We start from the raw sequence: 18,469 nt of genomic DNA on the forward strand, positions 1-18,469 counted from the left end.
TAGGAGTGGGCTCCCGCACTGCCCACAAGATGCAGCACTTTTTTTTCGCCGTTCTGCAAGTGCACCGCCCCGTGTGAAAGCACTCGGGCTTTCACACTGGGGTGGCTTTAGAGGCGCTTTTCAGGCGGTATTTTTAATCGCAAAAATGCCTGAAAAGCACCCCAGTGTGAAAAGTAGCCTAAACGTTATTGTTTTGGAGAACATGCACATAGAAGACCCATTTGGGACCTTTTGTTTACAAATGAGAAGGTCCCGGGTGGGGCTTCTATGTGCATGTTCTCCAAAACAACCTTTAGGCTAGATTCACACCTATGCATTTTTAGTGCTTTTTGCAGATTTGCACTACAGTCCGATTAACATGGTTTCCTATGGAACACGTTCTGTAGTGGAAATCTGCAAAATGCAAAAAGCACTAAAAATGCCATAGGTGTGAATCAGGCCTTAAAACATGCAGGGAGACAGGCTATACATGCTTAGGGCGGGATCATAGATTATCCAATTTTCTTTCCTCCCACCATGGGTGGAAGTCAGTCAGTGTGGATGGGGGTGATCCCTCCCACAGCGCTATTGTGTTCTGCCTCCGGGGAGAACGGGAATCCTTCCCTGCTGGCAGAACACAATTAGTGTTGCCAGCTATAGCCAGCAGACCTAATCATTTGAGAAAAACCCAACAAGCTGGCTGTACATGGTGTACAACCAGGGGGCTCACACATGGATCAAAATTCAGCCAGTCCCTGCTGAACCAGCCAAATTTCGATGTATGGACAGCTTTAAAGCAGAGCTCCAGATGTTTTTCAGTTTATTAAAAGTCAGCAGCTACAAAAAGTATAGCTGTAACTATTAATAAACAGACACTCACCTGCCCCACGGTCCAGCGATGCGGCCGCCCGAACCCTCGCTCCTTTCTGGTGGCAACCCTACCCAAGACGGCAGGAAGGGGGTCCGCTGTGGGACCAAAGGCCCCCAAGCATTAATAGGAAGGGCCCTGGGCTCAGAGGGAAGAGGGGGGCCCCTTCATGGATTCTTGCACCTGGAGCCCTGAAGGTTCTAGTTATGTCTCTGGCTTATAATACTTCTTTTATAGCATCTGCAAAAGCTAGAAGACTGTCCCCAGCCAAGAGAGACAATTTTATGCAAGTATATGAGGGATTGATGATGCAAACAGCCATCAGCAAGGAGATTTTGATGAGGGGAGGTCCCCTTTGAAGCGGGGGGGGGGGGGGGGATAGAAAGGAAGGATAAGTGAAGTGTATGTGAATGTACACCTATGACTGGCAGTAGTTATGAACACCGGAAAATGTTGGTGTGTTTTACCCTCAGGATGTCGCCCATGCTCTCCCCTTTCTGGGTCTGTTCGCTTTCCACCATCTGCTTTAGCTGATCCTCCAGTGTGGAGATCTTCCCTTGCAGGATCTGGTTGTGTTCCTCCAGGAGTTTCTGTAGAATACAAATGATGGGAGACGGGTCAGGTTTAAACTTCTTACTGTTTTCCTTTTTTGGTTCCTCCTTTCCCTCCTCACCAACATGCTGGTGACATATTTAATTAAACCCTGGGGTTTGGGGGGGGCTGGGGTCATCACTCTGGAAGAACGCCCGCCCCAGAAAAAAAAAAACCCCACAGAGGCGTCACCAGACCAGTAAGTAGGGAAAGGAGGTGACATGCTCGGAGTTTAGCTTTTTTTACATAGTTAAAACCCCCCCCAAGAAAGACTCTCAATTAACCCCACGCTCATTGTTCTGAATACCCCATATAGTAACTATAGGTCTACAAAATATTTAAAAATTAGAGAGGGAACACTTTGAAGCAGCTGGCCAGCTTGGACAGGTATTGTAATATGTACATGAAGAAGAACACCCTTTTTATGCAGCAGATTCTTAGAAGTATGTAAGGGTGTAAAACAGCATGCAGAGAGTTAATTGTGACCTCTAAACGCCATTCCACGCGTGTCTGACCCCCTGTATAGAGGGAGTACCGTCTATATCAGGACCCCCTGTATAGGGACTATACTAGGGTCCCCCTGTATAAGAGGAACTATACCTGGGTCCCCCTGTATGGGAGGGAGTATATATGAGGGACCCCCTGTATAGAAAGAGTATATATATGAGGGACCCCCTGTATAGAAAGAGTATATATATGAGGGACCCCCTGTATAGAAAGAGTATATATATGAGGGACCCCCTGTATAGAAGGAGTATATATGAGGGACCCCCTGTATAGAAGGAGTATATATGAGGGACCCCCTGTATAGAAGGAGTATATATGAGGGACCCCCTGTATAGAAGGAGTATATATGAGGGACCCCCTGTATAGAAGGAGTATATATGAGGGACCCCCTGTATAGAAGGAGTATATATGAGGGACCCCCTGTATAGAAGGAGTATATATGAGGGACCCCCTGTATAGAAGGAGTATATATGAGGGACCCCCTGTATAGAAGGAGTATATATGAGGGACCCCCTGTATAGAAGGAGTATATATGAGGGACCCCCTGTATAGAAGGAGTAAAGTTTGTACCTTTTCAGTGACGGCAGCGTTGAGATCGTTCTGCAGCTGGCTTTGCTTTTGTTGCCACCCGGTCATAGACTGCTCATGCTCCTCTGTGGTTTCATTAAGGGCATCTTGCAGCTGTGCCAAGCGACTGGACAGGTCCCGGACCTAGACAAAGAACTGAGGTTAGTCTAAAAAAGTAGTGGTGGTAAACTTACAAGGTTAAGGGGCCTCAGCTGTGACCCCTGGCATCACCAAGGGGCCGCACAATCTTCAGTGTTTATAAAGCTACTAAAGACTGTCAGAAACTAAATTACAGGACTAATGCAGACATACTACAGGAGATGGTTCTACCAAGTCCCTTAAAAACAAATAGAAAAAAAAAAACACACCACACACAGGGCATTTGCCAAGCTTCAAAAAAGCATCACAGAGGCATCAAATAATCACGATGAAGCAGTAGGTGCTCTAAAGTGTGTGTTAAAGTCGAAGGAAGAAGTGTAAACGAGCCCTAAAATTATTGGCGTAAAATTTTACGGAGTGCGCTGGTTTGAAAAAAAAACAAAACAACAAAAAAAACAAAACAGAATAAAAAAAAATATGAGCAGACATAGAAGTGCCCCCCCCCACCCCCTCACCAGCCTGGGGTGGCATGACTCTCACAGATGGAGATGTTTTCTATAGCTGGGCAGTAGGACACCATTGGCGGATATCAGATACCTTGTAGGACAGATCCCCGTTCTCTTCAGACAGCTGATCATTCTTGCGCTCCAGCTGGTTTCTGTCCGTCTTCATGTCCTGACACTGCTTGAGAGCATCACGGAGGCGAATCATAAGACTGATAACAAAATGAGACAAAAAAGAGAAAAATCATCCAGACCTGGCCCGAAATATATCCTAGATTTATACAACATAAATTTCAGTAAGAATTTTCAACCAGTGGAGATCTGCCCAAATGCTAAATATGAACATACGTTTTCCAGGAAAACGGGCAAAAAAAGCCCCTAAGGGGATAAATCTGCCATTCCTAACCAGGGTTCCATTGAGAGGCTGCTGGGGGTTCCATTGAGGCTGTGGCTGATTGACCTTCCATCTGATGGTGTCTGCATAGTTTCAGGGACAACGCCACTTAGAGTCAGCGGCACAACACCAAATGGTCCAGGGACATTCTTCCCACCAACGTAAGGGGGCACCCCCCCCCAATAACCACCTACGTATTGGTTGTAAACAAAAGGTTTCCCAATACTTGAAAGTTATTAAAAGTTGTAGTAAATTCTTTTTCTTAACTTGCACCTACAGGTAGGCCTATAAAATGAGGCTTAGGTACAGTGAATGTCTCCTAAACCTGTACTGTGTAGGAGATATTCACACTGGATGCAGCTGGTGGCATCACCGGCACATGCGCTCTTATGGGATGGCATACACGTGCGTCTCTTCAGAGCTCCGTGCCGCAGTCAATGACTCCTGCACAGGAGTGACATCCGGGCTCAGCCAATCAGACACGCAAACCCGGAAGGAAGACTAGGTGAAGATGGAAGCCCTGTCAGCCCCTGGAGGGCTCCGTCATAAGGTAAGCATTTTATAATGTGCTAGTATGCAGCTTCTGACGGTCCTGGCTGGCATGTAGATTGGAACTAACTGCTGTCAGTGACAGCCGGAATCCAGGACCAAGCCTAGGAGCTGAAAACAAATCTACCGATTGGCTTTGGATCTTTCAACCTCCATAAGAGCACTCATAGCCGATCATAGTAAACACAAAGGGGGTTACTTACTAAACCTGGAGAGTGCAAAATCTGGTGCAGCCCTGAATAGAAACCAATCGGCTTCCAGGTTTTATTGTCAAAGCTTAGTTGAACAATCCAAAGTTAGAAGCCGATTGGCTGCCATGAACAGCTGCCCCACATTCTGAGTGCTCCAGTTTTAGTAAATCTCCCCCAAAGTTTCCAGACTGTGTATACATCAGGAGATTAGTGACATCACAGCACCACCTCTAAGTACACAGCCTTTGGGTAAAATTGTTGCGGCTCTGTCCAGCATTTTTGGGCAGCAATAGATCACTACTATAATAATCAATTGCTGGCTGATTGCTGTACTGTTGCTACATTAAAAGAAAAAAAAAAAAAAAAAAAAAAGGAAAAAGTATAGAAAAAGTAAAAATTATATATAAAATTTATACAAATCTGCTTCCAAATTAAAGTCCAATCTGCCCAAGCAAACGTACAATAGATTAGGGGATAGGCTACAAAGGCTAAAAGACAAAAATGTGAAGAACTGAGAACTTGCCAAAATGATAACTCCTCTCTAGGACTCAGCGGGACTAAAAGGCCCCAGGGCTCAAATGTTTAATAAGTATACACCTAAAACTATGAAAATGTGGTCACACAGATGTGTCACTTCTCTGGGGCTGTGCTGGGATATTTGGTAAGGGGAAAAGTTCTGACATGTACACTACTCCCTGTACCACTGATCTAGGTGGACTCTTGTAACCTCACAGGCCAAATACTGGAGCAGGAAAGACCCCCCTTGTCCTGAAGTTCTCATTACCTCTCATTCTTCTCTCTCAGCTCTTCCAGCTCTCTGGGCTCCTGCTGGTCGGCCTGCTTCTCATTCAGCACCTTCAGCCGCTCAATCTTCTGCTGCATCAGGAAGATCTGGGCCTCTGACAACAAGGGACACCATGATTAAAATGGCCGCAAAGTATAATAAAGCACCACATTTTATCTTGCATGTTGTGTCCTATGCTCATGCATGGCTTAAATAGATAAAAAAAAAAAAAAAAAAAAAAAAAAAAAAAAACCACACAACATGGGGGCAGATGCAATGTTTTATGTCATATGGGGGCACCTTCTCCAGTTTTATTTATGTCCGAATCACTTCTACTGCTAACCATCAATGTAAGGTGCATTTTTCTCACCGACTACCAATTAAAGGAGCCGGGGGGAGTACCTACAGGGGTTACAGGGGTAGCAATTGTGACCTGAACCCATGCTACAAGGGGCCCATGCAGCTCCCCCCCCGTACGCCTGGATAGGAGGAGAGGCTGCACATAGAAGGAACCGATCCCTCTATGTTATTCCTGCAGCTGCTGAATGGCAGCAAGGAGGAGAAGCGGGTAATCAGCTGCTGTAGGAGGAATATTGAGAGATCAGTTCCTCTATATGCAGCCCCCCCAACCACACCTCCTATTCAGCTTTTTTCTGTTACCCCCAGTGCTCGCTCCTGCCGCCCCCCCCCCCCCCTCCCCACAGCACTTCCATGTTCCACCCTCCCCTCTGCTCTCCTTCTCCTGCCAGTGGCTGCGGGGTTAGGATGGAGAGCGGGGAAGGGGCGGGTAAAGATGTAATTTACCGCCCGCTTCCTTTTTCTGAATGGAGAGTCAGTGATCCGAACGAATCACTGAAACATAATAAACTGTTTACTATGTCTGTTTGTTAATGGAGGGGATGCTCTGTACAGAGGTTTATTTAGACCCCTGATATCTCACCAAAGCCCCCTAGCGGGGCTCTTAAAGAAAAAAAAAAAAAAAAAAAAAAAAAAAAAAAAAAAATGGTAAAAACAAAATAAAAGTAATAAAAACGAAAAAATAAAAAAAAAAACAAGACACACACACACACCTGTCACCAGTGGCGGAACTACCAGAGTCACAAAGGTAGCACTTGTGACCGGCCTTGGCGTTCATGGTTTCTTGCATCGGGGCCCTGAAGGCTGTAGTTACGCCACTATAAGGGGCTTTCTCCTCACACACTGCCAATGCATGGGGCATTCTGCTCACAGGCCATCAATGCAAGGCGGGAAGAGTAATGTGGCATATGTAGATACAGCCATTAGGAGTCAGTGTTCCCTGAGAGCATAAAATTATTTTAAGAGTTTCTCCTAATAAAAAGGTTGAGGACATCTGCTCCAAGTGATTGATGACCATATAAGAAGCAGCTATTGTGCAGATACCCGATAGGACGATGTTGTACTAGATAACAGTCAGAAGGTCTCAGCCCCATCACACACAAACGCCCCCCCCCCCCCAATGTCTCGGCTCACCTTTCTCCGCCAGACGTTTCCTGGTCTCAGACAGCTCCAGCTCCAACTCATCCCGGAGGTCTCTGCCCTCAATCAGCTGCTTCCGGAGTCTTCGGATCTGGAACTGCGGCATGTGCAGCACCTCACTCATCGGGGAGGAAGGAGAGTCTAATGGGACACTGCAGAGGACAGACACAGCGATCAGGAACACATTCCCACAGAGACTGCACCAGCAAACCTCTACAGGGACACACAGGACCCAGGAACAGCCATTGCCGGAGCTGAAGCGGGGGACATGCAATAGATCTTTCAAAAGAGTTGTGGAAATTCAACCTTTATTTCTGTCTTGGAGACCAATAGATACAGTATCTCACAAAAGTGAGTACACCCCTCAGTCACATTTGTGTAAATATTATTTTCTTCTATCTTTTCATGTGACAACACTGAAGAAATAACACTTTTCTACAATGTAAAGTAGTGAGTGTACAGCTTGTATAACAGTGTAAATTTGCTGTCCCCTCAAAATAACTCAACACACAGCCAGTAATGTCTAAACCGCTGGCAACAAAAGTGAGTACACCCCTAAGTGAAAATGTCCAAACTGGGCCCAAAGTGTCAATATTTTTTTTACCAACCATTATTTTCCAGCACTGCCTTAACCCTCTTGGGCATGGAGGTCACCAGAGCTTCACAGTGGTCGTCTTGGAGGTGTGTTTGGGGTCTTTATGTTGGAACGAAGCTGTATGGTCTTGGCCACCGTGCTGCAGCTCAGTTTCAGGGTCTTGACAATCTTCTTATAGCCTAGGCCATCTTTATGTAGAGCAACAATTCTTTTTTTCAGATCCTCAGAGAGTTCTTTGCCATGAGGTGCCATGTTGAACTTCCAGTGACCAGTATGAGAGAGTGAGAGCGATAACACCAAATTTAACACACCTGCTCCCCATTCACACCTGAGACCTTGTAACACTAACAAGTCACATGACACTGGGGAAGGAAAATGGCTAATTGGACCCAATTTGGACATTTTCACTTAGGAGTGTACTGACTTTTGTTGCCAGCGGTTTAGACATTAATGGCTGTGTGTTGAGGTTTTTGAGGGGACAGCAAATTTACACTCACTACTTTGCTACAATGTAAAGTGTAATTTCTTCAGTGTTTTTACATGAAAAATATATAATAAAATATCAGGGGTGTACTCACTTTTGTGAGATGCTATATGTCCAAGGGTGACAACACTGATCTCAGCCTGAACTCCGCAGAGAGAATGCATGATCTCCTTCTGTTTTAACCCTCTACGTTACATATGTCAAACACAAAGCCTGCGGAATGAATTCGGCCTGCCAGACCTGATCATGTGGACCTCGCACTCAGTTTTGCAGCAGGAACTCCATTCCGCCACCTCTGGCTCTCACCCTCCACTCTCGCTCACCGCTGTCACTCGTCAGGGAGGGAGAGGGAGAGGGAGAGAGAATATGATCTCCCTGCAAGGCAGAGCAGCTTAGAGTCGGGCCAGGTAGGAGAAAGATGCAAGGAAGGGTTGCATCTAGGGTGGTAGGGTGGACTAGGGTTGCGAAGAGCACTCCCAAGCCCCGCACTCCAAGCGCAACACACTAGTGAGTGTTGTCACCCTAGGACAGGAACTGTGTTACTGGCAGGAACACCAGGTGAAAAAGGCCTGAAAAAAAAAAAAAAAAAAAAAAAAAAAACGCAAACACCACATCTAAAAAAGGACTGGTAAGCTGTAATATATTACATTTTTGGTTTTGAGTTTAAATACCCCAAGTATGGTTAAACAATACTACAGCCAAAAAAAAAAACTAAAATCAGCAAGCATACCCTGTGCTGCAAAGATACCTTTTTAAGCTGGAGGAAGAAGCCACCTTATGCAGTTCCAGGAAGCGCACTTGTGATTTCCGCACTGGCACATTTGGCGACGCGATCTCATCTGAGCTCGAACCGCTCTCGCTGGAGAAGACCCGAGCTGTCGTGAAAAAAAAAAAATTTACTTTGCTTCCAATGCATTTATAATTAAAACATTTAAAATAAATACATGGAAAAAAAATGAAGGTGAAATGGTCATAAACGCACACAAACATAATTATTGAGAGATGTCGGAAATGGGAAATCCTATGTTGGTCATCTCCAAAGCAAGTTAGAGTAAGTAAATTGCATTTAGAGCCATTTTGGGCAAAAAGAAGAAAGCTTTTGAAGCTGTACTCTAGGAATTCAGCCATTTTGAAAATGCTCTGGATTACCAAGGGTTAGGGGCCAACCAGGCGCACGTCACCTCATGGACTTCTCTTTAAATTTACAATCAACATTTTTACTGAGCGCCAGGAGCATAGCAATAACTATACTCTCGGAGCTCCGACGCTGGACCTTCTGGTCTCAGTTCTAAGAGCTGCTGAGTCACCTGCAGCTTCTGTGCCCGCCCCACCCTGTCCTCTTGTCCTATCACAGAGCGTTTTGTATTATATGAACCCATTCACAGAATACAATGCAAAGTCTTTTTGTAATGAACAGCAGAAGGGAGGCACAGGCAGAGACACTGTATGTGAAGACAATATCTCTCCTCACAGAGCTGAGAGTGTAGTGATATCTATAATCCGGACATGCACCTTGTTGGACTTAACTCATATAAAAAGCCAGCATAATGTACAAACAACTTACACTTTACAGCTTAACGGTTTTGTTTGTAAATCGTTTACATGACATCCTTGAGAACAGTTTCTCAACCATGCTTCCACGGAACACTAGGAGTGCCTCCAGAGTTTGCTAGGGGATCCTCGAGCAATAAGCAATTTCTGCCTCTCAGATAAGTTCCAATTTACATCATTGATCTATTTGGCTATCTGTAGAGGGGGGCGGGGGTTCTTCCCAATGACTACGAGTGCATTCTACCTCAACCAGCGTTCCATGAAACCCTTGGGTTCCTCCAAAGAATGCGATACGTTCCCACTGATGACACCACTGATCCTTTTAGCCATCTGTAAGGGGGTAAGTTCTTCCCAACGACCACAAGTGTAAGGAACATTCTTCCCACTGACCATCACACTAATGTATCATGAGATGTAGAAAGTCATATTTAGCAGAGAATTCACTGAGACCAGAAAGTTATTTCAAGGGTTTCTCTGTTGAAAAGGTTGAGAAAGGCTGGTCTAGAAATATTAAACATCCTGGTCCAAAAAATTGTAAGTTGGAGCACTGCCACCATATACAGTATATGGAGCATAGTGCCGACAGCTGCGTCCCATTGCCAGCCAATGCTCAGGTATGCTGGGAAAACCTTTATGAAGATTATAGGGACAACGATACCAGCGCATCACAATTTTATAGTTGCGTTCCCACACCATACTTTTAATTTTGTGAGCAAGATTTAAAAAAAAAAAAAAAAAAAAAAAAGGCTGATCTGACTCCTTTTCAATTCCGAGAGATAATATAGCGTAGAACAGGGATCTCTAAACTTTTCAAGCAAAGGGCCGGGTTAACTGTCCCTCAGACTTTGGGGGGGGGGGGGGGGCACGCATTGTGGCCAGTAAGGGTTGAAAATGTCCCGGCCCCAGCATCAGTGAGAACAAACAATTCTTCAAGCATGGTGATCGGTGGGAGGAATGGGGCCCCCATCACTGGCATCAGTGTGTGTGTGTGGGATAGGGCCCCATCGCTGGCATCAGTGGGGGAAATAGTGTAGGGCCGAATAAATAGTAGCAAAAGGCCACATCCAGCTATTGGGCCACAGTTTGGAGACCACTGGTGTAGAAGGATAGGATGCTTGAAGTATGAGATCAAAGTAAAAGTTTGTAGGAGATTCATTTTGGGATTCAGTGTTAAGTCAGAGTGAAGAAGTCATAGAATTGAAAGTATTTGAGCCATCGTGCAGACATGGGTGGTAGTCTGGAAATGATGGAAGAAAAAAAAAAAAAAAAAAAAAGAAGAAGAAGCAGCAAGAAGAAAACTGCAGTTTTCCATTCTGAATAGCTTTAAACACTGGCATTATGCATTCCTTTAAGAAAAGGAGGTTCCAAGGGCTCCAAAGTCTGAGACATCTGGCCTGAATACAAAGAGACAGTGGCTTCCATCACCATATCTCCATAGTAAATTTTGCGGTACTACTTCTTAGGTAAAAGTTATGGCTACTTTCAGAGTGCTGTGGGACAAATCCGCTAATTATGTTATTCTTATGCCTCCGGCAGTGCACACTTGCTTGTCTAAGGGCACTGGTAGCCGTACTAATTGTGTTTGCGTGCTATGATGTTATATTGTGGTGTTTAAGCATAGGCATGCCCAATAGGCTTTGTATACCTAAATTCAATAAAGAATTTACAAAAAAGGAAGAAAACAAAAAAAAAAAAACAAACAAAAAAAAGGGGAGGAAGGAAGAAGAAAAAAGAAAAAAGGGGAGGAAGGAAGAAAAAAAAAAGAAAAGGGGAGGGAGGAAGAAAAAAAGAAAGTAGGAAGAAAAGGAGGTTGGGATGACCCCAGAAAGAATTCAGGTTACCCAAAATAGGGGTGACTAATCTGTCATCAACCATCAGAACCTGTCCTAAAACCTTAAGAGTGGGGAAATCTCATCAGGAAAAGTGGAAAATCTCAGGCACTTCCAAGACGATAACAAAAAAGGGGAGAGGTCGGTGAAATTGGCGAAACGTAGTTCTCAATCATAACCCCCAGCATGTCTTTTCGGTGATGTATCCAATCAAGGACATGGCATAGGAGAGCCCCCTTAGAATAGAATTCAAGATGAGAGAGACCATCTCCACCAGTTAACTTCCAGCTGACCAATACATAATAACGTAGGCGGGGAGGTGAGCGGGCCTAAACATATTTCAGTTATGCAATTTTCAGATGGGGGGGGGTTGCACATAGGTAATACTTGGGAAACAAAGTATAGGGGGGGGGGGGGGGAAATATCCCATTTTGAAAAATGGTCATGTGATCAAGTCAGTATTATTTCTCATGGGACCATGTGCAAAGCCTTGAGAGGGTAACCTGAAGTGGAGACAAGTAGTTTAATTTGTACAGGTGCATAAAAAGGTTGGCAGGAATGTGAACCCCAAAATATTTAATTTTTGAGAGGGGCCCATGGGAAAGGAAAAGTAGCTTGAAAATGCTGGAACTTTACCAGGGAAACAAACATTGAGTGTGGTAGGTTTAGTTGTGTTGACTGTAAAGTTACTAAAGTGTCCAAAAGTTTTCCAGTTCCTTTCGAATGGAAGGAAACACTAGTCTAGAATTAGTTAGTTAAATACATATTAGATGGTCGGCATTACAAGCCAAATTTGTGATGTCTCATAGGGTGACACCTTGTAGAGTAGGGTTAAGGTGGAGGCCAGTGACTAGATGCTTTATGGCTGGAATATAAAGAAATAGAGAAGGGGGGGGGGGGGGGCAGCTTTGCCGTGTGCAGTTATGTGGACAGGATTCTTGAAAAGTCATTGGTCAGTCATAATCTTGTCAGGTAGGGGGGTTGGGATGTCAGTCTATTGCAAGGTATGGGGTAGGAAGGTCGAGTCATGGCTACTAAGTGCTCTCTCAGCATCGATAGAGAACACAGGCAGATCTTTTTTGATAGCAGTGTCAATTAAGGAGACAGTCCTATTGTTATTGTCCCTGGCTTCTATACAGGCTACCAATCCAACCTGCTGTAAGTGGATCAGGGAGGGTATACAAGGTTGTATTCTGCTTGCAATAATTTGGCATCAGTTTTAAAAATTAAGGTTAATTAAAGAAAATCGTCCTGTAACTGGAGCATCGTGTGAAATCTTTCTGGGGTTTAGAGATACGAACTTCCTTGGCCTGCAGAGGCAAGGGGTGTGTAATGGACACAGTGTTGAAAGTTTATTTTCCAATATTAGAGAAAGAACATTTGTTAAAGGCATCGGTGAAGCCGCCTGGTCCTGGGCACTGACACCGATTGGTAGAGAAGAAATGGTACTTTGAGGACTTGGTGTCTCAATCTACAACCTTGGAAACGTAACCAGCAAGAAGTCTAATGCAGGAGGGCCTGGTGGAATTGACTGAAGTTCGGCAAGATATTTTGAAGGAGAAGAAGGGTAACCAAGTTGGTTGAATGTTCCAGAATTTAGTATAGTAGGTATGAAACCCAGAGACCATATTGGTTGGACTTTGGACTTGACCTATGGTGAGAGACGTAATCTTTGGAATGAATGCTCGGGCTCATTTGATCCAGACAGAACATGAAAGCAACTGACCCGATTTATTGCCGTGTTCATGAATGTGTTGCAAGAACTTGTGAGTGTATGCCTGAACCATTAAGGCTTGTAGTCCAATGCATTTATGTTGCCAAGACTGGTATATAAGGAGTCCCGATTAGACTTATGTGCCGTCTCCAATGCATGGATATCAGAAAAGAGAAATATAGTGTCCCATTTCAATTTGAGCAGGGTGCCATGTGATATTAGAGTACCCACCATTACACTTTAAGTGTTTCCCTATTGCATTGGGAGAGAAGTGATCCTGGATTAATAATCTGCCAATGGTCTTGGAGACAGACGTTTGAAGAAGAGGATCCATGAGCAAAGATTCTAAAGAACCTCCAAGTATAGCAACATTTTTCTAGAGGACCTGTGCCAAGTGCAGGGTTTTCTTTGGAGAATTACTCCAGAACAGGGGTCTCCAAACTTTCTAAATAAGGGGTCAGTTTAGTGTCCTTCAGACTTCAGATGGGCTGGACTGTGGCCAGTGGGAAAAGAAAAATGCCCCATCGTTGGAAGCCAGCGGGAGCAACAGCACCCCAGTCCTTGGCCTTAGTGTAGGAATTATTGCCCAGTTTTTGAGGTCAGTGGAGAAATAGAGCCTCGTAGCAGTGGGAGGAATAGTTCCCCAAGGGCCAGATAAGAGCAAGCAAAGGGTCACATACGGCACCCGCGCTGCAGTTTGGGGACCACTGCTCAAAAAAGTTACTTTTACTTGTACTAACTGGCACTAGATGTGTAATCGCTTTTCACTGGAAGCGGACACGTGCCGAATACACCTGACTTACTCTCGCATTGAGAAGTTAAACTCCTGGAAGCTCCTACACCTAGAATCAACACCCTCAATAATGGAAAGGTATGTGGGATCCCTGGATCCACTTTGCTTATGAAAATTTTCATAGAATGCCTCCAATGTGTAATAACACTCAGCTTGTCGCTCCTCCCTCTTACCTCCACACTCTTCACCATCCCCTTCCTCTACTATATTCCTTACTAGCTACCATACTCCTTTTGATATGTTGCCACCACTTGGATTCCAGATTTTAATTCATTACGCCTCTTCCTAACAGTTGCATAACTGGCGACAGCTACCCACGGGCAGTGGAGCGGGGGGGCCATCAAGTACTGCACCATTCATACCTCTCAATTGATGCTTGGTGGTGTCCTGGGTCCACCATGAAATTGAGAGGGCCCTCCATCAACTTTGACATCAGGACGCCCTTTACTCCTGACCACTGCACACCGTAAGCTGCGATCCTTATGTTAGCCCACACTTGCCAATGGGCGGCATACTACAAGACCATTGTTTTCACCTACTCCTTTGCCAACCTTCATACCTCCCATTTGATGCCTAGTGTGCCCTAGGTCCACCATAACGTTGAGGGGGCCCTCTCACCACTATGACGTCAGGACGCCCTTTACTCCTGACCACTGCACTCCATAAAGCTGTGATCCTTATAAGTGTTGCAACCATACATGCAATGGACGGCATACTGTTAGACCATTGCTTTCACCTACTGCTTGCCAACCTTCATACTCCTCAAATGCTTGGCAGTGCCCTGGGTCTACCATGATGTCAGGGGGCCCCTTTGCTCCTGATCACTGCACTCAGTAAGCTGTGTAGTGCAATTACATAGTCCTGACCCCTCCACTGACTGTTGCACCATATGCAGTATGTTGTATGTGTATGGTGTACATGGTCCTGACTGCTTCACTGTATGTGCTACATAATCCTATCACAATCCTAGAATCAATGAACATATAATTTTGATTTTTTTTTTTTTTTTACAATGTTGCGTCATTGAAGCTTTTTGGAAGAATTTACCAGACGGTAGTCTTACAGAGATTGAGAACCACTGGTCTATATGTTCCAAAATCAGGACCCTTTAAAACGTGGCAGATTTTGTTAGAGCCAAGTAGGTCCAGCACGGCGTGGAACAGAGGCCACTGGATGTATAAGAAGGTCTTTTTCCTCAACTCAGTACACCAGCCCCAGTTATCACCTTTCCTCTGCAGGAAGCGGATGAGTTTGTCCTCATGAGACAGGTCATCTTCATTGTCCATGACCGAATCTCAGGATGGAGGCCAGGTTAGTCTGCAAAGAATGAAGAATGTCACCCACAACCATCACCAGTCACCTCCAATTCTGTATACACATACATCAATCCCACATAAGGGCTCACTTGTGTCTTGTGGTCAAAGCTTTCCCAGTCCTGGGCATTCTTGCACTTCATGTTGGAGACGTAGAAGAGCAGAACCAGGATCTGAAAACCAGAGAGAAAAAGTTAAAAGAACCAATTTACAACATTATACAAATCCAAACAGCCATTAGCGAGAAAGCTGCATACATTGTCGAAAAACTTAAATGTTTGGTCTGTATTCCGGAGGCTCGTTCATACGCGAGGTTGGTTCATAGACGACCCCTCCAACTGCTACTGCTTTCGGCTGCAGAGGTAGCAGTCAGGGGTATACACATGCTGCGACCACATTGCTTTGCTTCACGTCCACAGCAGGAATTGACGCTTCAAGTAAATGCAGCCGCTCTGCAAGTGCCCTGCAAACGTGTGCAATGCATGCAGTTGCGGCACACTAGTGTGGGGATCAAGGGGTTTAAGGCAGGAAGTGAGGAGGTGATACACAACCACCTCATCAACTGTCAAACATTCTGAGTAGCAACCCAAATGCAGATTGCTATTCAGGGATCAAAGCACATGTGAACGAACCTTCAAGAGGATATTTGTGTCCCTGCGAGAAGTCACCTTATAATATTAAAGTTTTATTAGTTTGTAGTGGTATGTGGACACTGGGAAACCACATCGACCCATTACCAAGCTCTACTTCAAGCTTACAAATCTTTATATGAAAATATCAGAACGAAAATTTGCAGCAAGAAAAAAACATGAAAGTCTCACCAAAATTGCTTTCAGTTAAACCAAATGGTGGTGTCCGGGTGGCTGAAAACCCCTTCTGGGTTGAAGAGTGGCAGGGAATATTGCTATTCAACAGGTTTCGGTGGCTCTACCCCCTTTGTCAAGCCTACAGGACATCATTTACAGGGGCATATGTACACAGACATAGAAGGTGGGACATGAAGACTTTAAGATGCAATTGTAGGATTCACGCCATGCAACAGTTCAGATATAGGCGTGTCTCTCCCCCCCCCCCCCCCCCCCAATTTGGTGGGTGGCCGATTTTATCCTTAAATACAGGTACACAATCATTGTCATTTTCATAATTGTGGTTCCCTACAATTGCTGCCTCACGATTTCATGTCCAGAAGGCTAAGTCCGTAGAAAAATGCCCTCCAGGCTTGACAAAGAAGGTAGAGGCCGGAACATAAAAATCGGTTGAAAATGGGGTTATCGCATTTTGCTGAGAAAAAGGTGCCGATAATGGATCTGAAAAAGTAGGGTTGTCAGAATACCACTTTAAGGACCGAGTAAAAGTACTGATACTTTTTTTTACTTTCATGTGACATTGGCACTAATATGCAGCACTGAGGACACGCGGACTGTCAATTTTTATTTTAGTTTTATATTTACAAATTTTTTCTAAAAATGTCATTAGCCCTGTTGGGGGTGGATTGGTGAGATATCAGGGGTCTTAACAGATCCCTTTTGAGACAGGGAAAGGGACTGAGACAAAGATTCCCCAGTCCCTTTCTCTGCAGCCTCAGCTGCACTGACGATGAATGGACAGAAGACAGAGGCTCCTCTCCATTCATAAAACGGAAGCATCATAAAAACACAGTTTACGATGCTCAGTGACAGTTATGAACGAACAGAGTCAGTGATCACTGACTATTCATTCGGAAAAGGAAGGAGCGAGTAAATTACTAATTTACCGGCTCCTTCCTCCGCTCTCCATCCTGACAGATCGAGGATGGAGGGGGCCAGAGGACGACAATATGGGGGGGACAGTCAGGGATGATCGGTGCGGCACTGAGCAGAAGTTAGAATCACTGATCTCCCTGTATATATATTTCAATAAAGCAGCTGAAAACCACGGGAGGGACGAGGAGGAGAAGCGGCTGTCAGCTGCTTTATTGAATTCTATACAGGGAGATCAGCGATTGTAACTCCTCCCCAGCTCCATACCGATCACCCCTGACTGTCCAGGTATTGGATCAAGCATTGTTGGAGCATTTGCCCAAGTACAATTACTCGAGCAAATGCTTGGCATCAGCACAGATACTGGTATTGATATCGGGACAACCCTACCAAAAGTGCACGCAATTTTGTCACGACTTCACCACGATTTAACTATGCTTATGGTGCGTTTTTCATAGGTCAAGTGACTCAAAAACCAAGCCCACCGGCCTCACCTTACAGATCTCCAAATCGCTGTTCTCTCCATGTACAATCTTCTCCCACTGGACCAGGTTCTCTGCCTTCGATCCACACCTGCAGTGTTCTGTAAGGAACGGGGGGGGGACACATTAACAGGAGGTAGACCACAGTCTCAATTCACCAACAATTACCCCAGAGCTTTGGGGGGGGGGGGGGGGGGGCGCGGCGGCTTACTTTGTAAAAACATCAGACGCTCATCTAGAGATTTCTGGAGGATCTGTGGATGTTCCTCGGAGCTCCCGTTCCTGAGATGACAAGAAGACAGACTTGTTAATGTGAAGAATCATCTTCGTGGAAGGGCACTGCAATGTCGCACCAAAAATGTGCAGCGCAGGAGTCTGTGCAAACCAGCCAATTATTGGGAGATTTTTCTTTATATTTGCAATTAATTTAGGATATAATTGTATTCTCTACTAAGCCTTAAAGTCCATTTTCAAGACTGCTGGAGCGCGGGGGTGCCAGACCCGTCTTGTGCTGGGAGGATCAGGTATTTGATCCCCACGTTTTCCCACCGACAAATAAATGATCAGTCTCGAATTTTAATGGTAGGTGTATTGTAACAGTGAGAGACAGAACAAAATCATCCAGAAAAAAAAAAAAAAAAAAACGCATTTCAAAAAAAGTTATAAAAGGATTTGCATTTTAATGAGTGAAATAAGTATTTTACCCCCAATCAGCAAGATTTCTGGCTCCCAGGTGTCTTCTATACAAGTAACAAGCTGAAATTAGAAGCTCTTAAAGGGAGTGCTCCTAATCTCAGCTTGTTACTTGTATAAAAGACACCTGTCCACAAAAGCAATCAGATTCCAGTCTCCCCACCATGGCCAAGACCAAAGAGCTGTCCAAGGATGTCAGGGACAAGATTGTAGACCTACACAAGGCTGGAATGGGCTACAAGACCATCGCCAAGCAGCTTGGTGAGGAGACAACTCTTGGGGCGTTTATTCACAAATGGAAGAAAACACGAAATATTGGTCAATCTCCCTCGGTCTGGGGCTCCATGGAAGGTCTCACCTGGTGGAGTTTCAATGATCATGAGAACGGTGAGGAATCAACCCAGAACTACACGGGAGAATCTTGTCAATGATCTTAAGGCAGTTGGGACCATAGTCACCAAGAAAACATTTGGTAACACACAACGCCGTGAGGGACTGAAATCCTGCAGTGCCCGCAAGGTCCTCCTACTCAGGAAATCACATGTATAGGTCCATTTGAAGTTTGCTAATGAACATCTGAATGATTAAGAGGAGAACTGGGTTAAAGTTTTGTGGTCAGAGGAGACCAAAATTCAGCTTTTTGGCATCAACTCGAGGAGGAGGGAGGGAGAAGGAAGAAAGAAGCAAGAAGGAAAGTAAAAAAGGAAAGGGAAAAGAAAAAAAGGAAAAAAAGGAATGCTGCCTGTG

General features: G+C 44.8%; 1 protein-coding gene and 1 long non-coding RNA gene across 2 annotated transcripts in view; one reads left to right on the top strand and one right to left on the bottom strand.

Moving 5' to 3' along the window:
* Positions 1-18,469, top strand: part of LOC141126696 (uncharacterized) — an 885,136-nt gene that overhangs the window by 461,085 nt on the left and 405,582 nt on the right. The window lies entirely within an intron of this gene.
* The window catches only part of NUMA1 (nuclear mitotic apparatus protein 1), a 96,980-nt gene that overhangs the window by 51,423 nt on the left and 27,088 nt on the right, over positions 1-18,469 (bottom strand). The window contains 11 exon segments of the mRNA XM_073612652.1: positions 1,315-1,437; positions 2,516-2,656; positions 3,209-3,326; positions 5,033-5,147; positions 6,524-6,681; positions 8,357-8,483; positions 14,721-14,784; positions 14,786-14,812; positions 14,901-14,981; positions 17,042-17,130; positions 17,241-17,311. Coding sequence (XP_073468753.1) covers positions 1,315-1,437; positions 2,516-2,656; positions 3,209-3,326; positions 5,033-5,147; positions 6,524-6,681; positions 8,357-8,483; positions 14,721-14,784; positions 14,786-14,812; positions 14,901-14,981; positions 17,042-17,130; positions 17,241-17,311 — 1,114 coding nt within the window.

The sequence above is a fragment of the Aquarana catesbeiana genome, linkage group LG02, assembly GCF_042186555.1.
Source record: "Aquarana catesbeiana isolate 2022-GZ linkage group LG02, ASM4218655v1, whole genome shotgun sequence".
Taxonomy (NCBI): Eukaryota; Metazoa; Chordata; class Amphibia; order Anura; family Ranidae; genus Aquarana; species Aquarana catesbeiana.